The 26,803-nt window shown below is 37.2% G+C and overlaps 1 protein-coding gene across 1 annotated transcript in view; it reads right to left on the bottom strand.

The window, feature by feature from the left end:
- VWA8 (von Willebrand factor A domain containing 8) overlaps positions 1-26,803 on the bottom strand; it is a gene marked incomplete at its 5' end in the record, with an annotated part of 184,294 nt that overhangs the window by 97,868 nt on the left and 59,623 nt on the right. The window contains 7 exons of the mRNA XM_080376822.1: positions 4,574-4,650; positions 13,999-14,070; positions 17,267-17,373; positions 19,365-19,471; positions 20,358-20,473; positions 23,525-23,602; positions 23,933-24,101. Coding sequence (XP_080232948.1) covers positions 4,574-4,650; positions 13,999-14,070; positions 17,267-17,373; positions 19,365-19,471; positions 20,358-20,473; positions 23,525-23,602; positions 23,933-24,101 — 726 coding nt within the window. The remainder of the gene's footprint in view (positions 1-4,573; positions 4,651-13,998; positions 14,071-17,266; positions 17,374-19,364; positions 19,472-20,357; positions 20,474-23,524; positions 23,603-23,932; positions 24,102-26,803) is intronic.

Here is a 26,803-nt window from a genome sequence, read left to right as displayed (position 1 = left end):
ATTTAGGAGTGACACAAATACTTGACTCTGTGTTACATCTATTTGGAGGACATTGAAGTTTCTTAGAAAGTCAGCTTGTATGTGTTTAATATCTATACAGATCTGTCATTGACCTATGACTGCACAGGCCGCATTGCTTTTGACCTTTCTGGTAGCATGACGAATTCATGCTCAAACTGAAAGCAGTAAAACCTTTAAGTTTAATACTAAGCAAGATAATGCTGCTCTTTGTTCTATAACGTGTAGCTGGTGTCCTGGGTACACAAAATGTCCTGGGTACATCCCAATAAGGTAAACAAAATTCAGGATTTCTCTGCTTAAACTTACTCTTGTAGGAAAGGAGTGACTGGGAAATCCTGGCAGATGAAAGTTCTTCTTTAACACAGAAAAGCACCAAGATGCTTCCTAACTGCAGTCAGAGAGGGGCAGTGCACAGCCTATGCCAAATTACCTATTTCAGAAGGAGTCCTGTAACCCCACAATTAGTATGATGAGAGAGTTGGTCAAATTTTGATCAACTCCTAATATTAGGAAGTATGTAAGAGGAAGCAGCCAACTTTTTAAAATAATTTATAAGCAAATACTTTTATCAAATTCTTTCCTTATTAAATCTAATCACAGCTTCCTTCCAGTGAAGATTTTTAGTTTTATGGTCACAAAATGATTTATAAGACTTAGAATTTTTATTTTTTTTTTAAAAAAGAACTTCTCAATGAGGTGCTATAAGAAAGGTTAAGAAAAATGATTTATAATCTTTATAAGCAATTGAAACCTTAAGGTCAGCCTGACCCTTCCCATGTGAATCATTGGTAGACCAAGTAAATACAGGTGTCAGGAAAAATGTTATAGGAAGAGCGCTCTCTTTTTTCTACCTTCTATCCCCTCTCACCACCTTGAAGTATAAGACATAAAATGTGAGATTTTAAAAGTACTGCTGGTAATAGTTTGCTGCCTCTAAGGCAGATATCCCCTGCTTGAATGTCATTGAACATATGTAGCGTTAGATCAGCAGAACTCCTTCTTCGTAAACTCCTGTTGCATCAAGACAGTAAAAACCACCAACAAAAGAACAACCACCAAAACCCCTTCCCCTCAAAACAAACCAAACCCCACCAGATAAGAATTCCCACTGTAACTACAAAATCAACAACCAAAACTAAACGAGATTTAATGGCATTTTTAGTTTTCTTTATGTTCCTGGTTGATGGCAAAAGAAGTGAGGTATTCTTCTGTTAAAGACATCTACATCAATTAAATTGCATAGTACAGTACTACACTGCATCACAGTGTGTTTCCCCCTTATTTACCTCACAAGCTACTGAAAGTAGACACTTCTGGAATATTTTCATGATTTTGGCACTTAACTACCATTAAAAAAGCAGGTTTTGAGAAACGACAATTAAAGTAACAACTCAGAATACTTCTGAAATTCAGTCCAATTATTTTTGTCTATTATTTATTCACTACTTTTATTTGTTATATAACACTACATTTTAGTAAAGATCTTCATTATATTCATTTTAAAGCTCTTCTTACAGTTTTTTCCACTCCAGCAGTTTCTTCTCTTGCTACATCTTAATTATAGCCACCAACAAGGATATTTTATAGCTAAGAATATCTCTCTCTACTCCAAAACAGATGTTATTCACTTGCAACACCCATTCTGTATTAGCATTATTATACATACATACTTTTTTTTTTTTAAATAGCTAATTGTATGAAGTGACAGTCAATATGGGCAAATTAAAAAATTCACAATGCCATTGTCTGCCATTTTCTGACCGATTCATGAAATGGTTTGGGTTGGAAGGCACCTTAAAGATCATCTCTATCTAAAACATCATCTCTCTCTAAAGATCAGTCACTACCTCACTAGAAACTCAGGAGTCTCAGGATATGCAGCTGACAAGTGCACACTCATTGCCAGAGGGACTAGTTGAAGTGGAGCTAGAGTCCGCAACCCAGATTCCAAGGACTAATGAGATACCATCTGTCAGACACATTTCTGAAAGGGCAGAGAATGTCCACCTTCATCTGACACTGAATCACCTCTACATTTTTCATAAATCATTAACAGTATTCCTTTCCTGTACAAGGTAATCAATGAAAATGCATGCTTTGAATGTTCACTTTCTCAAGACCTGTAATTCAGGTATATGAACAACATTAAAAGTATGGTATTTAGAAATACTTTCCTGTTTGCATGCTTAACAGTACCGATGGTAGCTAGCTAGGAAATCTGCAGAAACAGCCTATCCCTATGAAAGATGAAATGCACATTTGTCCTGATTTTGGCTGGGACAGAGTTAATTTTCTTCCTAGTAGCTGGTACAGTGCTGTGTTTTGCATTTAGTATGAGAATAACGTTGATAACACAGGGATGTTTCAGCTGTTGCTGAGCAGTGCTTACCCTAAGGCAAGGGCTCTTCAGTTCCCGTGCTCTGCCGGTGGGCAGGGGCACAAGGAGCCGGGAGGGAGCAGGGCCAGGACAGGTGACCCGAACCAGCCGAAGGGGTATCCCATACTGCAGCACACCATGCTCAGTATATAAACAGGAAGGACCTGGCGAGGGCATGCCGATAGCTGCTCGGGGACTGGCTGGGCATTGGTCAGTAGGTTGTGAGCAACTGTACTGCACATCACTTGATTTCCTCCCCCACCCCACCCCCACCATCACGGGTTCTACTCCTCTCTCTCCCTCTCCTCTTCGTTACAATCATTGTTGTTGTTATTATTTGCTTCATTGTAATCATTAAACTGTTCTCACCTCAACCCATGGGTTTACCTTTTTCCAGTTCTCCTCCTTATCCCACTGGGGCTGGGTGGGGGGAGTGAGCAGATGCATGGTACTTAGTTGCTGGCTGGGGTTAAACTATGTCAACATTCTAACATATTTTCTAATAAAATACACCTGTGCCATAAGCTACTGACTGTATTTCTCCCCTCAAAATATCTAAAAGCTTAGCAGTGAACTGTTTTGGTTATTTTCGCAAACTTGCTCTCATTTTGGTTTGCAATCCATAAGTGTACACTAACAATACTGTAATCCTTTTTTAAACACCCTGTAAGGTTTACCAAGGTATTATATTGACTGAGTTCTTCACAAAGCATTTCAAAATGCTAGCCAGGAAATAGGAATTTCTGATTTTTCTATATTTAGGAATTAATTTTTGTAGAACTGCATAGGACTGCTCATAATTTTCTACTTCAATCTAACTCTAAAACCCTGCAAGCATAAATACTACTTTACAGAGCCCATAGAAGTATGTTTTGACTAGACAAAAAAGGGATATTTTTTTTTCCTAGTGATGCATCAACTAGCATCCTGTAACTAATATATTCTACAGCTCCATCATCACCCCAAACATCACGCTTATACAATATTCTCCTTAGCTATCTGAATTTATGTTAAAGCACCATTCTGCTTGACTACACCTCACTGGAGAACATTTTCTCAGACACACACACATGGAAAGACAGAAGTACTGTAGTATTTTGTGAAAGAATTGGGATTTGCAAAAATGATAGTGTGTTTTATCCAGAAGGAGCAAGTGGCTGCTCCAAGTTGAGAAGATGGCAGGGAAGTTAACACAAAGCTGAAAGTAGCGGGTCACAAAAGCAGTATTTAGCAAAAAAGTGATGGATATCTAGGAGAGGTAGTATAAAAGAAAACAGCAACAGAAAACTCATGAGCTAGAGCTATGCAAATATGAGGAATACAAGTACAAGACATTTGAAGAGAAAAAGCTGGGGATGAAAGTGAGAAATTAAGTGTTACAGAGACTTGTTAAAGGGCAAAAAATCAAAGATGTACATTTTATTAGCCCTATTTAAGAAACATTAATTATGTAAAGAGACAGGGTGATGAAACTAGGAAGTCAAAGATGGAGAGACAAAGATTAGGAATGATGCTGAAAAAGGATGCAGTTCAATTGAAACTGAGTCTTCTAGTATTCAGTCTTTATTTCAATTCATTGATTTCAAGTTCATGTCATAAAAAGCAGGCAGATAATTTGATATATTTCAGCTTTTGAATTGCTTTCAATTGGTTTGTTGTCTTGAAGCCCATTTTTAAGCTTACATATGAAAAAGAAATAATTTCCAATCCAAATGTTTATGGGTGAGAAAGAAGTGTGTTTAGTAGGAGTGCCAAAGGAAAAAAACAGAAAAAGCCTTTACTATTTAAACTGTTTCTTGCCTAATGAATGACATATTCAAACAAGCACCTTTGAATTTTTTCCGTCACAGAGTACCTCATGCTTAGGGAAATGTCTCAGAAATGACAGCAAAATATTACTCTCTTCTGGAGCATGGTTTAACTTCAGTACACTCTGACTTCTACTTCCTCTTACGTTAAGCAACATGATTGCATGAGATTCTTGTACCCCTCCTCAACCTGACAGCTTACTGACTATGCATATAAAACAGATACATTCCTGCAGTCTGTATGCCACCTATCATAACAGGGTCTTTGTTCAAACACTAAGAACACATTAAACTTCAGAAACATGAGTTTTAAAACACAGGAAATCAGATTATAAACACAAAGTATGTGACAGTAACACATTCTTACCTGTGCAGCTGTAAATACTCTCTGGGCCTGTTTAAAAGGTGAAGGAATCTGTCAACAACCTTGTTTTTCCCAACACCCTGCAGTAAATAAATATAATATTAAGACATAATATAGACTTACACATTTAAGAGTTATAAACAAAGAAAAGATGACTTCTCAATATAATACTCTCCATGTTCCTTTATAGGCAAATACTATTTCAATCCACAACAAAGAAATCTGAACACTATTTAATTATATATATCTTAACTTACATTTAAAATATGTATATATATTTGCAAAACATTTATCTGGTCTTACCAGGAATAACCAGGAATAGGATCGCAACCCTAGAATTATGTCACATGTGCCAATGCATCCTTCTAATTACCAGTTTTTTTCAGCCCTTTTATTTCACAAAGGCATTGCAAGGCTGTGAATGCTAGGAAGTTGCTATGCGCTTAATAGAAAAAATTAATTCTTGGTGGTCATAGGAAACATCCTGTAACTGTCACATGGAATTAGAGCATTGCCTTGTCAATCCCATTCCAGTAGAGTTACCAAAAAGGCCCAGATGGAATCAGAATTGGGTCGGAGATCAAACTGATCTATAACTTTCCTATTGCAGGATGTCTGCCTTAGCAAGCTGCGCAGAATGGTAACAGCAGATTTATGAAGTGAATCAGGTGTTGCTAACACCCTGGTGTGTCCTGTACAAGTGGTTCAGGAACTGGTACTTCAGCCCAGGTCTAGTCTGGTTCCATGGAAGGAATTAGCAAAGAGCACAAATTAGGTGTCCTGCTGGAGAACATCCTCCAAGAATCCTGGTCAATATGTCCCTTGACAGCATCAAACTGCAGAAGGGAGGTTCCCTTCAAAAGTACATTCCTGATCTGGTCTAAAATGCTAATGTAGATGCAGACCAAGATGACAGTTCAGATGCAGAAATCCTTATCCCTCCTGCAAGGATGTGGCTGCAGACTTGGGAGCTCAGAATGACAGGGAGATTGCCAAGGGTTGCAAAAGAAAAAGAATTAGTAGAAAGAGAAGTTCAGTTGTAATCCAGCCAAAAGCTGTCTGACAAGACACTGTCCCTCTACTGAGATTCTCGCTCTGCCTCCATGAATACATCTAGTAGTCCATACCAGTGTGAAGCAAAGCAGATAAATATAGCCCACAGAAAACTAAAGATATTAGATTAAACCAGCTTGAGACTCACTAATCTGTTTCACTTGGCATTGAAACAGAATAGGAGCATTCAGATCTGTGAGTTATGACATTTATGACTACAAGTTCTAGCTGAAGGATGGTAACTGCCAGCTGCAGAATTACAAACTGTTTAAGCTTCTAAAAATGGGACCACAGTCTCTCATCTGACTACATTTATGAGAATGGTGAATCGTGCACACATGTATAGTAGTTGAAATCATGAAAGGAGATTTCTCACCATGGAAGCAGAGGAAAAAATACTGCAGAGCTGGCAAAAATAGAACTACCTAGACTACTGCAGACTCGACTCCAGCACACGAAAGCCAACTGAAGCTACTGCTCTGCCACACGCCTTCCTCATGAACCTTCTTCCATCTCAATCCTCAGAAGAATTTACGGCTTTAAACATACGTGTAGTAAGAAGCTGCAATACACAATATCTATTACCAGTCATTTCTGAAAATTGTCACTGGAAACACAGTTCTCTACTGCTTTGAAACAGGGGATGAAATTGTGCTAACAGATCTTTCCAGGAACTCAAAGAACATACCCATTTGGGGGGCAACATGCAACTTCAGGAACTGCATCAGAAGCATCAAAAGTAACCAGCAACAGGGTAAGAATCCTCTAGTAGCGCACACAGTTTTATTCCCTTCCCATATGTTCCTACTACTCCAGTCAAATACTTAAAATCATAAATGGGTGGATAAACTGGAATACTCCTAATGTCAAGCACAAAACACCCGTGCTGAGAGCAGCTTCCTTTACTTTTCCTAAGAGAGCTAAAGATGACTGGGGAGATGTCTGCTAACAGTTTCTGTATGAATCCCAAGAAGCCTGCATATCCTTTTTGCTGCAGAGTGTGACTCCAGCCAGCTGCAGCAAGTACAAAGATGAAGAAAGAGATCATCATATTGAATCAATGTAAAACATACTATCAAACAAAAAGCTTACTGTAATAAAAAAACTGGTTTTCATGTGCATTAATGGAAAGCGCATGTGGTTTTTATGTTTATAATAGATTATTAAAATTATGCCTGAAAAGCATGTTTTCCCAACTATAAAGTAAGACTGCTAGATTTTTTTACTCCCTCTCCCATTCCAATAGAAAGAGGACCAAATAGCTGCTTTTGTGTATTTCTATCCATGCTGTTATCACCGAGGGTATTAAGACGAGTGTGCATTACTTCTGAGAGAATGCTCAGAGGACAGAAGCACGGTGGAAGACCACTGTGGAAGAAGGGAAAGAGTGCAGTTACCAAAGTAACACAGTGAAGTCAATGGGAGCTGTGCCATGACGACATCTCACCCTTTCTTGTGTTCATGCATCTCACCAGACTCCACACACCCCTTTTATTTCATTTTAAGTATAACTTGATTTCAGAACATGATACATGTTTTAGAAAGTGCATGGAGCATTCAAAAGCCAAAAGGCATTCCCACCAGATTTTAGTTATTATAAACACGTTAACATTGCCCAATTTCTAGACTGAACTCCTTCAGAGAGTACATTATGTGCCTTCATAGAGACTGTGGTGTACCACATAAAATCCTTGGCTGCCAACAGTAGCTGGAGCAAAGTTTGAGTCAAAGCTTTTTGATTCCATCCCTCCACATTCCTACTTCATGACAAGTTACCACTTCTCTTTGTCTCAGTTACTCCATTGAGAAGGCACGATATAATAGAATGGAAGGAAGAGACCAAAGCTATTCAGAAGGCTCTTTAGCACCATTAAAAAATTGCAAAAAAGAGCTTGGATGAGTTCATTCTTTAAATAATGCTCATTAACATAAGGCCAAGAAAAGTAGGTTTATTCCAAATTCACCCCACCTTCATGGGACAAAGAATACAGTCTTCTTCAGGTGAACAAGAAACATGGAAAATGGTATTGCATTTTGGAAAAAAAAAACCAAAACAACAAACCAAAAAACCCCCTCTGAAATGTGTTACTGGCACCTCAGAAACAAGAAATCACCAAAATGGCAATGAAGTCACCCTTCTTTCCCCTGAACCTATACCAGTGCCAAGGATCAAGCTGGATCTTCTGGCCACCCACACAGCTAGCAGTCAACTATTCAAGCAGAAAGAGTCAGAACTATCTTTCATATGAATGTGCTGAATAAGTGAATTTGGACTGGATTCAGAACATAATCTCATGTCATTTGCAATTATTGCAGTCAAAGGTAATATTCAGAGGACAAACCAGTTTGCCATTAACACTAGCTGTATGTTATTTATATACACACTATTTCAGTTACTTAATTTAATAGAAATATAAACATATGCTAATTAGAGAGAAAAGAACATCTGTGTTGGTGTTTCAGCTGAACTAATAAAAATATTTCAGAAATCAAATATTAGACAATTTTTATTCCATCAAACATATGGGACAACTGAAGTAGAAAACCAGGAAGTAAATATCTCCACTAATAAATAAGAAAAAGGAAATTACGCAGTTAGGAGGCAAGATAGTCCCTTAGTTAAAAATTCTCCTTACTGACATTGTAAACACTTGTTACCAAGGATAAAATGACTTAATCTTCTAGCAGTAACTACAGTTTCAAATATAAACAAGGTTGTTACAGGTCCCAGGAGGCATTTTGCAATTCAGGATGCAGCTCTTACAGTAGTGGGACAAATTTCTCCCCTGCACAGCCCAACTACAGTCAATAAATTTTTATTCCAAAAGAACTGGTCCTACATTTTTGAAATAATTAATTTGCCTCTTAGAAAAAAAACACTATTGGGAAAAAAACAACCAATCCTATACCATGCTGCCTCATTTCTATTTTCTTTTAAATGATTTGCAGGTCATACTTAGGCAGTTAAAGATATTGCCATGTTGTGCTCTTCAGCACTGCCCGTCAGCTGGGACACTGCAATTACACCTTTCCAATTTCAGCACATAGCCATCCTGCATAGCAGAGCACCTGTTTCATTACAGAAGAAGGAAACAAATTTTGAACCTGGTGGAAAAAGCAGTTTATCACTTTTCACCTTAGGAAATATTGTTTTGTAATTAATTTTAAAACTTTATTATTAAGGAATGAAAGACATTCTTGTCTTTTCATTAAATTTCAGCATACAGAACCCTCATGTCAGCGTTCTCAGTTTCTGACTTCGTAGAAAGTTATATTGATAATGTCACTATCACAGAAACTTATGGCTGAACAACGAAAAATAAGAAAATGAAACCACTTTCGCTAATGTATGGTTTCTAACACTGGGTCTGCCACTGAAACACCTTCCATGCCCACTGCTTGCCTGTTTCTGCCAATAAAAACATTTGCAAGAATGCATGTGTTTTGATTGAGGCTGCTATTTTTATACGAGAGTACAATAATAAAACTAGTACATTTTAATAATAAAACCAGTACATTTTAACAAAAATGTGCTGTTATCACCAGAGCAAAAAATAGCACCAATACAGAACTCTCTCAAACACTCTAGATGTTATTAAGACCATCATGCCTTGCTTAGAACAAATGTGAATGATACAGTGTAATAACTGCAGAAGATGTGTCACCAGCAGACACTAGACGTTGCTACCGAGAGGACTGCTGCAATAGACCCCATCACTGTTACCTCACTTGGTTGTTAGTAACAGAGAAAAAGAGTTGCACAAAAGCAGTGGTGATTTAAGTCTTGACCCAGCTGCGATCTATATGTTTACTGATCACAATGGTAAGCGTTCTGTGGTCTAATACCTCATTATTTTATTATGAGTTTATCACCCAGGGCATGCAAAACTTATGGTGATGGTAAAATAACGAAACTTCAACCTATCAGGGAATTAAGTTTATTTGTTCTTAGAAGTCATTAATAGAATGCTTTGGATACATCTCTGACTACACATCTAGATCAGCTTGTAGAGTTTATTCCTTTCTCTGATTTTAAGTACAACCTTCAACCCAGAGCCCTGTCAGGCTAAATACAATCTTCACATTTCCAGCGAGGTAAGACCGTTGTGGTTCAATGGAGAGAAGCATATAAAAATTTATAATAGAAAGAATCTGTGGGAAGAAACATCCGAAAGAAAAATCAATTCATTGATTCTTTTTTTCATTCTGGTTCTCCAGTATCATTTGTAAAGGCAGAAAGCAATACTGTAAGCAGAGAGACATTTGAAGAGCATGCCTATTCTCATTCGTGTACATACTGTTACGACTGTAGCAAGTAAAAGAGAAATATATTCCAAGTTTTCCACAACTGTCACACAGAATTCCTTAGGAAAAATATATTATAGTATTTGCCCAATTTAGCTCATTTGGAGCTCAGTTTTTTCCAGTTCATAATCATAATAAAAAATTGGTTTAGGACAAGGGTCCTCAAACTATGGCCCCCGCAAGCCGGATACAGCCCCCCAGGGTCCTCAATCCGGCCCCCGGTATTTACAGACCGCCCCCGCCCTCCCCCCCCCGCCGGGGGTTGAGGGGGGAAACCAAGCAGCCGCAGATGGCTGCCCGCCACTGCATCCGCGCCGGCGCCCTGGTTAAGAAGTTTGAGGACCCCTGGTTTAGGATAGTACATTCTTTCCTTGCAGAGGAAGCTGTCCATTTTTATACAAGTTTAGGCAGGAAAACAAAGTCCTTTATTTCTAGAAAAGTTAAAACACCAAGCGTTTGCTATTTCAAGTTTTCTGGTGACTGATATAATTACACTCTCTGTATCTACTTAATTCAATTTCACAATGAGGTAAGAAGAATATTATCTTAGAAGAAAAAAATCTATTCAAGCATGTCCATTTAGATATTTTTAAGAAAGACTCAATCATCTGTCCTACTAAATTCTTGAAGAAAAAGATAAACTCCTAGCGGGAGCCCAAGAGTTTGTTTAAGTTGATCTCACAAAGAAAGGCAGCAGAAAGGATGAAATTACATTCTTTTATCAGAGAAATAAATTATCAAACGTGTCAAAAGGCCATTACATTTCTAAGTTCTTTCAATGTATTTGTGATAGTCTATTTACTGTGGGCTCACATCAACATTTTTACTAAGTGCTACCAGAGATTTTATCATGGTCTTCTTTCAAATTATTTAAAACAATATTTAGCACGTTTATGGAATTGTTTGTTCTTATTCTACTTCATGTTTCTTTCCGATTTTTCCTTCTCTATACATCATCTAGTTAGACTACAAGCTATTCGGGAACAGGCTTGTTTTATCACTGCAAAGTGCTTTCCTTGTTCATGGGGAAGGAGAGGGGGAGCAATTCTGAACAAGAAGTATAATCCAAATATCCACATCATCAAATGAAGCAGGACAAAATTTAAATGTCTTCTGTATTCAGCAGTTATTTAACCAGTAATTGAATGGCATTTCTGATTATTCTTATTGATTATCAACTTTGTAGATTTTGTTGAAAAGAGAACATAAGCAATAGGAAAGCCAGAACAATATGTGGAATGCCAGGATCCATTAAGCCTTAATAATAATTGTTGAAGAGAAGAAATATTGCATTTTTTTGTCTTTTCTTTGTCTTTAAAAAAAAAAAAAAAAAAAAAAAGTAGCTCTTCCTTATTAAGTAATTTACCATAAAAGCAGGGTGGATACCAGTAACACAAGTATCTCATTTTAAAGGGTAGGCCAGCCAGTACCAAATACTTAGAAACAGCCATAAAGTTGCCAGTGAAAAACACTACAGTGAAGAAGACAAAAGAGAAACTGGAAATTCTGGAAAGAGATTAAAAAGCAAAAGATGAGTTTTCACAATTTACTCATTCACCAACAAGTACAACAGAAAGGGACTCAAAACAGCACTTTGTGTCTCCACACAAAAACATTATCTGTATCTTCCAAATGTGAAATGAGGCACACACCAATACATGTATCAAGCAATAATAAAGCCCTACCTCTGACTATTACAGACTGAACTGTAAAGTAACTGAACAGTAAAAATCCTACTTTTTAATAATTTGCTTTACAAAAAAAAAAAAAAGAGGATGAAATGAAAACTCTTAATATCTTTAATAGAAAGGTATCTGCAAATATAGCATGAAAGCATTTTGCTGTATTATGGTTGATTTTTAAGTACTCGAACAGGATTCATCACACGCTGCAGAAATTTACACTAATATATTTAAGGAACTAGCCAACTAAGTGGTTAGTGATGATCCCTGAGAAATCAAGGATGATTGGTGTGGTCCTAAAAGACTGCAGAATGGCAAATACAGTGCTCAAATTTGAAAACAGCATTTCACAAAGAAGAGGCCACTTAGCCTTTTCTTAGTCACACATAAAAAACAGTGGAACAAATTAGCAAAGAGTAAACCTGGAAGTACTCAGAAGTATGTCAGCAATAGTAAGTACTACTGATATGCCAAAGAGAAAACATAGCAAATCAACTGATTTTCCAACTTAACAGTACAGCTCAGCTGACATCTAGAATCAAAGCAGTATGTTCCAATACTTCCACCCAGTTAAATCTTTTAACACTGTCTTCAACTTAAGAGTTTCATAAGCTTGGAGAAAATGTGGCACACATTAAATTATTAAACATGAGCATACTATTGCTTGGAAAATACTTTATTACCCTAAAAATCATACTCACATAGTCTTCAAAATTTTTTGCCAAATTGGTAGAACATATGAAGCATGTGTTTGGTCCCCAAGTGTACCACCGGGCTCTGGAGGCTTTTGCCCCCACCTACGGTTTTACTTGCCTGTGTTGAAGGTCAGCTTTGACATGGTGTTGCTACCTCACTGGGGTCCCCTCTGCCCACCATGGCTTGGGAGCTGCATTTATACTCGGGCCCTTCCCCCAGTTTCTTCCCAACCCACACTGCAACAATGCTGTGCCTGGCCCTGTACCTTGCTGATCCCAGCCTGGATCTGCTGACTTGACTTCCCAGCTTGATCTCAGACCTGCTTCATCAGCATGCACCTGTTCCAGCAGCCACTGGGCACTTGGCTGACCATGGCTGCTGTCCCCAGACCTGCTCTTCCTGCTTGGACACTGCGAAACTGTGAACCTTGACATTAAGGACACTGTCTCCGACTCCACTCCCCTGTGGAGCAGCCCACTGTTGCCATTCCCTGACAGCAGGTTCTGCAGGCAATCTGTACTACATATAACATTTTCAATACCAACTTAGAAGCTGGCAGAGAGAGCACTGTTCATGAAATAGAATAAATAGATCTTATTTCATTTATGAAATGGATCAACTTCTATTTATGAACAGATGAAACCTTTTGGGAGAAGCTGGCAACATCCAGCAAAAGTCTGCAGAGGCTTCAAATACATCATCTTCGTGAACTCAAGCTCTTAACAAGGACTCTAAATAGATGAGACTGTATATAACTGTACACTGCAATTTTAATACAAGCACATTATATAAGAATTGGTATTTTATATTCCCTGCCACGTAGGTTAGACCATTACTGTTTTGTGTTGAGGTTTTTTCCAAAGGCTATTGCAAAACATAAAGAGAAACATCTGCTAGAAAATTGTTGTATCCATGCTAAGGGAAACCTAAACTAAAAGGGAGATTACTTTAAGAAGGAAAAACCAACCCAGCAGCTTGAGAAGTATAACATTCCTGAACACTTCAAACACAGAAATAATAACAAAAGGTTTTTTTCAGAGCTAACTGGCCAAGTGTGTAATTCTGTTCAAATCACCTAACAGTTCCAGTAAGAGTTTAAGATGGTTCTGAAAAACAATGACTACAAACATACGCAATTGGAGAACATCTGCCCATTAACTCATCCTGAGGAGCCTATAAACTGTTAGAAGGTGTCCCAAAACAGCAATGACCAACTAAAAGAACACAACAGTCCCCAAGATGTCACCAATACAGTCTCCATCAACAAAGATACTAGCCAAAGAACAAAGTGAATCTGTATCTCTTTTAGAGAAAATTCTTATTTTGCTATCAATAAATAAGATTCAGCTAATGCCTATGTGTACATCTCTTATCAACTACTGGAGATTTTAAAGGAGAGGCTTGATAGTCATGGAAAACCAAAGCTATTAACTGAAGATTTTAATGGTAATGGTGTTACATGTAACTACTGATGTTTCAACTTTTACCCTTGATACCAATGTAAAAAACACATTTACATTTTCCACAGATACGTGCCCAAAAACCCATGGACACTAGTAGATAAAGGATCAAAAAATAGGTCAAATACCTCAGTATTACAAATGAACACAATTTCATGAAGCAAACCAGAGATGTAATTTCATTATTAAATAATGAGTTTGTTCCATGCATTGTAAGAGATGTTTAACTCACCTGATTGCCAACTAAAAGAAGATGTTCTCCCAGCAGAAAGTCCTTGAGCATATCTTCCATTACCATCATGTGCTAGAGAAACAAAATCACAATTTTCAGCCTTGTTTTTATACTCTCAAGTGTACGCATTCACTAATGACAGTAGTACAACAGGAACTTTACTTTCAGGATTTGGGGCCAAAACATTTTGAACTTTACACTTACAGCTATTTATTTCATAGCAAGGGTGCCTCAGCCAGTAGTAGCAGAGGTAATCTATACTGTGACTAAAACAATGAAACAAAAATACTAACTCTCCTTGTGTACTTCCTCTGCTCCAACTGATTGTAGGCATCCGATTTCCCTGAATATATTCAATTCTCCATAATCACTCTTCATGCATTTCCTTTTAGCCTAGTTGAATGCTTGTCACCCAGAGTGTAAAAACTTTCCTTAATATGTGTCTGACAATTTTCCAGCAATTGTACTGACAGGAAGCAAAATGTATCCTGGTAGAACTTTACAGAAACAAAATAGAGGGTATAAAAGGCATCTGACATGAATATGTAAATTATACACTTTTATTGAAGGTTAAACACCAGGTCTAGCTTAATGACAAATAAAATTTTCTATTCTAATCAAACTTTATTTTCAAGGAAAACAAAGACAAGGACATGTAAGCTCAAGTCTAAAAGGGTTTATTACTTGTCCCACAACTTCTACATTAGACTGCCTAATTGAAGCCAAAGTATTTGAGGTGTATTTTACATATATCCAGTATCATAAAAGGTAACACACACTGTACAGAATTTCACCTTAACTTGCTCCTCACAAATAATTTGTTTAAAAGGATCAAAGGGATTTAAGGATAATGTGGCAATGCAGACGACTACTTGCAATAGTCATGTATATTTCTCCACTGTATCTAGTAAAAATAGGTCATCTGTAAGTAGGTCAGACAATCTACTTGAGATGAATGCTTGCCTTTAGATAAACAAATATTTTTATCATCTTATGTCTAGCACTTGAGTAAATAAAAAAAATAAAATCAGTAGCTTGCCTATAATTTCTAGAGCATAGAAATGCTCAGTTTCTAACTGTGTGAAAGATATTTTAAGTTTCCAAATCTCTCCAGAACAGAGGCTGGGGGTGGGGAAGAAACTCTTGTAAACACAGCTTAATACCACAAAATCCTAACCAAGCATGTCAAAAGACTACTGAATATTCAATACACAACTTAAGGAGAGGACTGCAAGGCAAATTACTATATTTTCTGGCATGTGTACACACTGGAAATTTATAACTGATGCGAGTAACTTTGACCAGATATAGCATAAATTCCAGGAAGTCAGTTTTACCACACACACCGATTACATTTTTTATTTTATTGTTAGGCCATGAATACATCCCTCTGATTACTTTGGTTTTTTATCCTGAATTGCACAAATATGTGTACATTACAGTTACCCTGCAGAACAGCTTACCCACAAGAGATACTATGTACTGATACTTTTTTTTTCCCCACCAGGACCTAAATTAGCGCCATACTAGGATGCACAGACATTTCAGATTATTTATTTACACAAAGGATTTGTAAGTAGACACATCAATATTTGTCAACTTTATGAACCTATGTTTCCCAAAGCCTGGCCTGAAAGTGGCATTTGGCACACTACCTAAAAATTATTTCCATCCCTGTGCCACTTGTTGCGGACCAACAGCAATGTTCCACATCAATGCCAAATTCCACTGGAACATGAAGTGCTTCAAAACCAAACAGAGAAGCAAAAGCTATGTATTTCATTACATTGCACAGCACTGCAAAGGGCTAAGGGTATATCTTTTTCTCTGTTTCAGTTCAGTTTATTTCTGCCATTTTTAGATAACTGAAAGTATTGCACTAGACACATAAATCAAATTTGTTGTCCAGCAGGTTTTGCTAAATGACCATTGCAGCACTTGAACGACCAAACTACAAAATAGCAATACAGAAAATAAAAGTAGAATGTAGAATTCATTTAGAAATGGGAACAGCTATCCTGACTGGTATTTGGTTGTTGTTTCCTTCAGTATTCAGAGTGCATAGCTACCAGGGACAGATAACAGAGCAGGCCATTCTCTGCAGCATTTTTAACAGATGTTGCCTAAATAAAACAGATGCATAATATCTGAACACAAGTTGTGTGCAGTTCTCTGAAGTGGTAAGTAAGAAGGCAGAAAAAGCAACACAGATCTAAGTCCTAGCAAGACTCAGGATTTCATTTCCAACAGACACAAACTAAGTACTTTACTGAAACGACCACACAAAACAAAATCTCACATGAAATGTTAGTGGGAAAGATGAAGGAGTCTGTCATCTGTTGCCCTTGCATGGCCTGTCATCACCTTCAGCAGGTGATACCATGTAGCACAGTCTTTCCGTGGAGAAATTGCAAGCAAACGAGGAAAAAGGAATAGGAAAGGAAAAGTAAGCAAACCCACACCAGGTCCCTAAAAGAAAAACATTTCACAAGACCACACTTCAGTGTTGCCTTTCAGGAGCAAAATATTCTAAAGGTAACTCAGAAGGTAATTCTTTTGGTAAGGATACCCTTGTGTGACAGTTTTGCGACTTCCACACCAGATGGAGAAGGAACTGCAGAACACCTATCTCTACAAAAGGGGTGGGGGAAAACAAAACCCAAAAAACCCACAGTCACCAAGCCTATTCCTTTTCCTGTGTTCAATAATTACTCTTACTCTTCACTAATTAACACTAAGGACACTAATGACTAATCAATTAGTGATAAAATAAATATTTAATATCCCATTAACTATTAACTAATGAACTAATTATTCTTCACCTTGCTTTTCAAACATGCAGTGTTAACTCTAATAAAAGGCAGGTACAACTTCATGTGACAAGTGTGTAAAACACAGGATAGAATTGATAATCCAGCCCTAAGAGTGGACCAGTCCAGCAGCAGCAAAAAAATAGAAATAAACAAAACAAAAAAATCACTCAACGCAACATCTGATAAATCATTCTAAATACATTTCAGTTTCAGTCACTGTTACTTCATATTTTATGACTGTTCACCAATATTGTTACAATCTCTTCACAAAGGGATGGTGAAGACACAGCTGAAAAGAGCACCAAATCCTGTGAGAAAAATTTTAGCCTAAAGAAACTACTTCAGAAATATACCCTTAAAGTTCAGTTAGTACACTATTTACTATATATGAGCATGCACATTAGTACACATTTAACAATCTTTCTGTATCTCAGAAGCCAGAGGTCCATACTTACTTGTGCATTTTCATAAAACAAAACATCAGGCACTTTCATTTTCTCAGCTGAGTTATAAATTGGGATAGTCACAGACCCTATCTTCAGAATTCCATCGTTGATTTCACCTAAACATTTTTCAGGAAACAAACAAATGCATTACCTACAGCATCCTCCTAGCAGACATGCAATCAGCCCCCAACACTTGCAAGTTATTATTTACAAATTTTAACAAGGCTGTGGGTTGCAGTAAATGCTTTCTACCTAAAGAAAGAGACTGCTTGGAAGAGTATCCATTAACAAGACGTTGCATTATCAGGAATTTGAATTCTCTTTAAAATTGTCAAGAAGTCTATTAAAATAAAAGATGAATATGTGATCTGGGAAAAGTACCATAAGAAACACTAGAAGTTGTGATCACTGCCTTGGCTTAATTTCATACTTTCATTTTATTACTGAAATATCACTAATATCATTAAGCTACATTTCCTCAACCCACAAGTTTTCTCACTCTCATTCTCCGTGTTCTCTCTCCCTGTCCCACTAGGGAGTAGGTGTGGAGAGGAGTGAGCGAGTGCCTGTGTGGGTGCTCAACTGAGTACAGAGTCACTGTTGATACTCCCTTTCAGCATTGCATTTTTGCTCAAATGGGTTAATGCCAGAACATGGACACGTTTAATATTTTGGTGAAAACTGGCCAAATTTGCACTTGTTGAAATAACCTTTGGCTACAGCTCTGAGAGAGAAAGTGCATTAGAAAAACGTTTTTCATCAAAAGAACCATAAATTCTGTCTTTAGGAAAGTAACAACTAAGTGTAAAAAATAAAAATAGTAGTAATTTTTTGCCGCTGATTTCTTAAACTGGTATGCTGTAAAAAAGTGAAAATAGCTGGATTTCTAGACAGATGCTTTCAGTTGTTCACCTATTATTATATATTGTTCTATCTTTGAGGAATGAAACAAAGAAACATGAAGAAAATTCAAGGGATGTGTCCAGATAAAAAAAACCAGAACAGTAAGCAGATCACATCACACAACTAGCATGAGTTCAAATTATTTTATATATATAGTTGTTATACATACAAAAATGCAAATACAGATAATAATACATGGATGGCTGCATGTGTATATGCAAATACATATTATACTTTATATAACAGATACATGAATATATCTGTATTTACATATATATTTTTGTATGTACGCATAATAGAATCTATAGAAACAGAATCCATATAAATTAAAACCAAAGATGCTTTCACTACTGCAAAGACCTAACAGTAAAAACACAGAAGTCAAATACCTTACAAAACTGAGCATAAACATACAGAAGAATGACAGCAGAGTGAACACTGGTGAAGCAGAGTAAAGGAAAAGTTTAGTGAATGGAAAATCACAAATTGTTCAAACTGTGCTGCCTGACAGAAGATATAAAAAGATAAAGAGCTAGCATGAAGAGCAGGGGTCATGCAGGAATGAGAAGTGAGAAAAGTGGCAGCAGCAGCAATATGTGTGTAGCACTGAAAGCTACTGCAAACAAGTACAAGTTGGATGAGGTTAAGAAACAAAGACCTGCTCAATAAAGGTGACACGTAACAACCACAGCAATTTAAAGAGAATAAAAAGGAAACTAACAAAGAAATGTGTTCCAGAATGAAAGCAAAACATAACACAAGACTTCCACAGGAGTCGCAATGAGAAAAAGCTTGAATTTAACAGTGGAGAAAAACAAGCAATGGTAAAAAACAGAACAGAGAAACATTAAGATCAAACTGAAGCTGTAACTATACAGGAGAGGAGTTACCAGTGATGGGGGGCAGAGGGAGAAAAAAAAGGGGGGTGATGGGGTGATGGCAAGGTCCAAGAAGGCCTGAGGCCATGGATCTTATAGAAGCACTTAAACGTCATGAAGAACAACATTCCATGAGCTGGGAATACAGCAGACAATACAGAAGTAGCAACACACTGAGAGCAGTACTGCATTCTGATAGAACATATTTAAAAGGATATAACTGGAACAAACTAAATGTAATTTTGAGGACAATTAATACACCTTTGTATGCTCAACCATCTCAGTAACATTCATGAAGAGCAGGACAAGAGATAGCACAAGCTTACACGTGTAATCCTTTTCTTCTAGTTTCTTCATGTCATCTGGACTCGTCTCAATACCAGAATCCTGCAGATTTTTATGTAATGCTGACCTGGCAAGGTTTGGTAAAAACCTAAATGAAGAAAAATAACAGGCAGGATGTCTTTTCTGCATTTTTTTTAGAAGTTTTCAGTATTTTCAGTATTCTAAAATCAATATGAAGCTTTACTTGGACCTCCAAACACTGAATTTCCATTCCTTTCACACTCAAATAGTCTTCAACATTTCACCTATTCCTAAGGAAAGAAACTGATCTTCCACAGGCAATGAACTACATTTGTGGTTGTGTGCTCATTTTAAAAGGCTTCAGTGTTATCAAATACTGCAACAGGGTTATAATGTAGGATGGATTAGGACTGGAAGTGTGTAATGTCCTCATTCCACTGCCAGTAAGAGTGACAATAGAAACAATGTTTTTTTCGGAAATACCTTTTCTCTTGACTCAGTTCACTTGGACCCCAGGTTCCAAAGAGAAAGACTGAGCTCTGACTTCGAAGTGTCCAGAATGGGACCCTTTCAGTTTTCCAAACCTTTTGATACTTACAATTTTGCTTTCTTTTTTTGTGGAGAAAACAAACAAAAATTCCCCCTAGATGTTCATAACGTTTCTACAAACAGCTTTTAGAACTGAAACTAAGTCTCCACCAAACATCAGTCATACTAGATTACTAGACTATAACCCCACTTTGAATGTTTTGAAACAGTGAAGTAATGCTGATAATGGTGACCTAATTTATGATGTAATTAAATATTTTCAGTAAAGATGAGCAAAGGCTACAAAGTCATTTCTACTTATCTCCTAGGTCTGAGAATACCACAGAAATGCTTCTAAAGAAATGACGGACTTTTAAGGAGCAAGACAGCAATTGTGTTATCTGATAAAAATCATTAAAAGCCATCCTGCATGTTAGCAACTGACCCAGACGCTCTTCAACTTCCACCAAACCTAGCACTTCTACCTGGAAAGGCAGGCTTTATTAACAGCATAGTAAAGGCTTTCATCTGGATGTTGAGACAGTCGACGACAAATTCGCAATAGTTGTCGAGTAGATAAAGATGAAGCCAGTGACTGCGCCTGTCAAAAAATACAAGGTAGTTCAATTATTTGATTTCTGGGAGTGGATCTCAGGGATTTAAACCAAACAAGTCAGGAGAAGAAAGTAATTCAAAAGGAATTATTTCAACTTTACTCCTAATTCATAGATGCTTTCTGCCTCCTACAGCACCTTGTGCTTTTTAATTGGCAAGCTTGTAATTCTGTGTTTGTTGCAGTAATTCACTGCCATGGAAATCATGATGTCATCAAAGGATTAGCCTTACGATTTCACTTCATAAGCAACAGGAAGAAAAACGTGCTGATAACTGGATTTTACTCACTAAATAAAACCTAACACTAAACATTATTAATAAAAACAAGGAGGTTTGCTACTGTAAAAGGACCAATGTGCTAAAAACTTGTCTGCTCTTCACAAAGTGACTATGAGCTTCACATGTAATGCTCTGGCAAAAGCGTCTGGCAGGATTCTTGGATGTATAAACAAGACAACACTGGGCAGCAGTAAGGAGATTGTATCACCTCTGCACACGCCTCCTGGGCGGACTGTTACTGGAACACTGTGTCCCTTTCTGTTGTCCACATGTTAAAATAAATGCCAAAAACTGGACATGATTCAGCAAAGAGTTACAAAAATGATTCAATGCCTGGGAAGGCAGACCTCAAACAAATACAACAAATTAAAAAAAAAAAAAAAAAAAAAGAAAAACAACAAACAAAACCCCAAAACAAATGGCCATGTATTTAAAGAGAGATATAAAGACTGAGAAAGAAATCATTCTATAATTATATCTACCGGATGAAGGTATCTAATACAAATAGGTTCCTTATTTTAGCAGGAAACACACAACAATAAGCGTGATCTGATAAGTCACGCCATGCTTTGCTTGGATCGAGTGAAATATTTTAATTAGGTAGTTCCAAAACATTCCGGTTTGGTTCGTATAAATGATTTCTAACTGCATTATAGTTATCTTAATATATTATGCTGTTTCAATTGGAAACAAATCCCAAAATTTGCTATCCAGGGGAAAAAAAATAGAGAAAAGCAACACTTCATGAATATCAGAGCCTTTCTTCCCCCCTTAATATTTTTTAAGCACAATACATGTCAACACCAATTCTTTCCCCTGGAAAACTGTAGTTTTGACAGATAGTTCTTAATATTAAGAAAAAAAAAAATCCATGAAATTGTACAAAAAATTTCTCAAATGCTGAGAAAGCAAAGGATAATACTTTTTAGCACAGGTCTGAGCAATGTGCAAGAATGATTTAGACTAGGCTAACCGCAAAGGTTACTCCTGCTCCTCCTGCTTTCATTGATGGAAGACTGTAAAGCATCTTCTAAACCATGGTAGTTTACCACCCAGCATTATGTATACTGTGATGTAACTGATGGCACTTCAGGTGTTATTTCAAGACCTACTCAGCAACATGTGAAGCATGGGCAAGGGAGTGGGGTGAGTGCTATTACCCTTGTTAGGCCTGCTCACTAGCCAGAACCCTCAATGCCTTTGGAAATTATATTCTCTTTCCAAAATACAGCTGCAAGGTTCCCAGGTAGAGTAAATTCTGGTAGGTAAGCAACCCTCCTAAGCCTATGGGACTGCACTGATGGAGAAGAGCAGCTGGGCACAGTAACTGAGGTATCATATTTCATATATTGTACCACCTTGGGAAGTCCAGTCTCTAAGGACATGGACGTTTTAAAGTCTAAATAATATACAGCATCAGATCCCGCACTGAATTAAGTAAGCATAGCGGACAGGACCACAGAGCAGACGCTGTATCACATCTTCTGAATATTTCCAACCAGCAGTTAAAAGTTTTGGGAACAAAATTTCCTCTTTTCTCTTATCTGCTTAATTTTTTAAAAAATATATTTTATATTTAACAACTGTAAACTCAAAATTGGATTAGTGACAGTCTTTGTAATATGTATTTGTAAGGCATCTAATACAACAGGATCTTGACTGTGGTCTCCTGTCACTGCTGATCTACAAGAATCCTCCCTCAATCCATACAGTGATTCACTTCTCATCCAGCACCACATACTTCATTTAGATATTTCACAATGCTATAGAGATCCACACATTTGGAAAGGATTTTTGTAATGCTCTGTTCAGGCATGGTATGTCTCCAAGTATGTCAAAATCAATACATTATACATAAGTGTAGGAAGTTAAATAGAGAGTAACACTTTCCCAAAGATGTACCTAAAAGTCACCCTTTTTACTTACTTTTCTTAAGCTCAGAAGAACATAACAGCTCTCTCAGCTTCTTAAATAGTAATACTTTAAAAACTATTGCCCATGTTAAAATAATGAAAACTAAGGAGAATGGATTACATTTGCATACCAGTTAAACTGCTGGATTCCACTAAAAATATTTTACATTTTATTTACATTTAAAAAATCCAGTGTTTTAGTTGCCATAGCAATGATTTCTTTTTCTTTTCACCATGACTTGATTGTATCTTTTTAAAGAATTCTGTGGTTACTCTGTCAGCAGAACTTATTTTTCTTGACAAGACTGCTTTAATAGAATAGCCTGTAGCAGTAATGCAGCCAGGAGTTCTGGAGCTTTCCGTTTTCTGAGTCTTTGCTGTTGCCCATTGGCATTTTATATGGCTAGGTAGCTCCCATTGCCCAAAAAGCCCCATAATTTCAGCTATCACAGTTCCAATGACTAATGTGAAGTAATCAAAAAAATTTGGACACACATGATTATATCCGTACTTATTCAAAAGGCATGTCAAGCATGTTTCACTTCACAGACATATATCTGAACCTTACAACAACATGCATACTGCTCTGCCTGATATCTCTGGGATTAGGGCAACTTCCTAAAAGCTTTATTTATGTAGATTCTAAAAATGTACATCATAATCCAAAACATGTTTACAGTATGTAATACAGTAATTGCCAGCAATAATTTTCTGCGGCTGGTTTTCCAATCAGGCAGCCTTTGAAATAACGCTGTAACTTAGCATGCTTCACCCAGCCTTTGTTAAAATAAACAGTCACAGTAGCAGAAAGTAAACTTAAAAAGAAAAAAAGAAGGGGGGCTCACCGTGGCATCATTTGTCTCCCGAAGCGTATGTGTTAATAACAACAACTGCTCCACAGCAACACTGGGTACATTTGGAACCTGTTGAAAGAAAAACAGTATTAAACCCACTGTAAGATATGCAATTTCCATGCACAGCTACACCCAGATGCAATGAGCATACAGTTGCTTTATATCAACCAAAAAGGAATACAGTTTTGACGAACAGCACTTTTCTATTATAGCATCATTTAACATCACAAGAAGAATGCTAATTTATATCAGTACCATTAAAAGATAAGCAGATATGCTGCTTTGATAAGCTTTGAAGACTCATGTATGCTACAGTGAAATAGCAAAGTATTTTTTTATGTAGTAATCATGTTTAGTAAGTAATAGTCAGTAAGTGCCTAAAATACTGAATGTACTTACCATTTCTTTAATAACTTTAATTTCTTCACTCTTGCTTAAAGATCGAACATTATGAAAAAGAAACAGCGTCAGAAACTCTGGACCCAGCCATTGTTGGGTACTACTTCCAATGACAGGAGGTTCTGCTAAGACCACTATTCTGAAAGAAGGATGGATAGGAAAAATAGATCTGCAAAAGAAAAAAGAAATTTAAAAATGTATTGCTTGGCTTAAGCAATGAGTATCATATTAAATTTATTATGATAATTTTGCATTCAAATAGTATCAAACTATAGTTTTTTATTATATATTTATTAAATAGATTTTAAAGAGTTATTGTACTGAATCGTATCAAGTCTATTCAAATAATTTGCAATGCAACTTTATTTAAAAAAAAAAAGGCAAAGACCACTTAATGTGACTTGCAACTTTATAAATTTACAATTCTTTAATGCTCAGAAGGGTGCCCAAGTCTCCTCTTCCCATCTGCAACAAGACCGACATGCCTCAAGATGAATGAATACCAGCCACAAGGGTCTGTTGCACTCCGTGTCTGAAATGGACACATCTCACTGATCTGGATGGACTTTTGTAAGTGCTTTACCTAAAGCAGGATGTCTCACAGGCAAATCGAGGAGAGAACAAGATCTACCAGAGCTGCAGTAATGAGTAACTTCTTTTACTCAATTAGACTGACAGAAAGGATGACAATGTAGAGATTGGCCTAGATACCACGAAGAGCTGGATTTACTAACTGTTTAGGAACATTCCCCTTACTGGTGCTCTTTGCGGCCCTTGGAAAATCACCTAGACTCTTGGGGTGGGATTACTGGCTTCATAATATTCCTGAAAGTTACACTTCAAAGACCAAACCACTCACCTCACCCTCAGTTCATTTTAGAGTCAGCACGGGGAGACAGGTCCCTCTAAAGCTGATTAAGACTTGGAAGAACTTCAGAAATGCCCTACCGGGTCTTTCAGTCTACCCAGCTAGCTACATGCTCTGTCTCTGACTACAACAGGTGGAGATATTCCTTGGGGAAAGCACGTAAGACTAGCCACTACCAGTAGTCTGTCTCCCTCATAGTTTCCAAGCACACACAATCATATATTCAAAGACATCGGAAGGTGGATCTCTATCTGCTGTAATGTCTGTTTACCCACAAATTTCTCTAATCCCTTTACGAACTTCTTCATCTTATCTACCTCCACAACTTCCTGTGGCAACACATGCCTGTTCGTGGCTGTAAGGGTACTTTTTTTTTTTTTTTAATAAAAAAAAATATGTATGGAACTGAACTGCTAGCTTCAGTCAGCGTTCCCTAGTTCATACTGCAGGATTTGGTGACTATCAGTCTCTTAGACACCTGCCTATTTGATTCCACTGAAGATAATGGGAGCTTACTATGAACAAGCCAAACTTAAACACACAGTTTCAGATGTGTGTGTTAGTGCAGTAGAAAACTTCTGCTTTGTTCTTTTTTTGTATCTTTGCCTTTTTCACATCACTTGTCTCCCTTATCTAAGTAATATTATCACCTTTTTGGACTGGGAATTCATTGGTATTCATCAATCAGCACAACCGCACGATCTCTAAAAGCAGCAGAAATAATACAGTAACAAGTCAGATACTAAAGCCAAATTGTGCAAGGAGGGCCTGTTTTCAACAATTAATTTCACAGTACTCTTAATAAAATAGGAGACGTTAATTTGGAAAAAGCAAGTGAAATTTAACTAGACAGCTTACATTGCTAGATATACCTGCTATTACATCATTTTCCATATAAATTACTATATTTGAAATCAGAACACATGGAGGCAAATATTTTTGCTGGTTAAACTAATGGGGGAAATGATGGCATAAACAAGAAAATTTGAAGACAGACTATGACCATTAAACATAAACTAACAAATCTACTGCCTAGTTGGCTCGTCTGTTTGTCACAATAAAGCTGTGATACAACAGAGCGATTACAGCAGTCTCTTGTATCTAAGCAAACACAAGGGGTGGCATGAGTTATTCTCAGCTGAAAGTCGTAAGCCTAGAAGCTACACTCTGATTGATAAAAATAGAAATAGATGTCTGAAAACATCACATGAAAGAGGAACCAATGAGAATGTCACTGTCACTAAGTATAAAAGAAGGTCAGGGAACATTAGCCAACCTTATTACAGAAGAAAATGTTTCCTAGAAGGATAAATACATATACTTCCAGACTCACCTCCCCGCCATTACTAAGAAGAAGAACAATCCTCCAGAAATCCACCATATTCAAAGGACCAATTCTGGTCCTTCTTCATCATCATAAGAGAACACAAGCAGCAGTCAGCTTTCCCTAGTAACACATTTCTCTTGTACCACTTCCATGTCACTGCCTAACTCAAAGGGCATGGTGGGGGCAGCCAGGGAAGGCATGGGGAAAAGTGGGAGGAGAGGAGGTACGAAGTCAGGGCAAACTAACTTGGTGGTATCAGTTGAAGTCGCTGACGTACTCTCTAGATTTATCATAACATCACCGCTGTAGGTTTCCAGTTTGTAAACATGAATAAAACTATTTGGCTACTTCAAAAGCCTATTGTTTGGACTGATGTTTGCAATGTTGAAAATGTCAAGCTAAGTGTATTATTAAAACAAATGCCTCAAATGATTCAATCCTGCAATGCTCTGAAAGCTCCCAGCTTCCATCAGCACAACTGAAGAACTTCAAAGTTGTTCCATCATATTACAGATCAAGTCTCTAAAGGAATGTAATACAGAGCTCCCACATGGAGCTGTGTTTTATTAAACAACAAATCCTTGAGATCTTGTGTTCTTTGCAGATGATGGCCAAGTAACCATATTTTGTTAAAAACTTGACACCTTTTAAATTAATGAGCCTCAAATGCAGAGGG

This window comes from Falco punctatus, assembly GCF_963210335.1.
Source record: "Falco punctatus genome assembly, chromosome: 2".
Taxonomy (NCBI): domain Eukaryota; kingdom Metazoa; phylum Chordata; class Aves; order Falconiformes; family Falconidae; genus Falco; species Falco punctatus.
The sequence above is the reverse complement of the archived record's forward strand: the minus strand, read 5'-3'. Positions and strand labels throughout refer to the sequence as shown.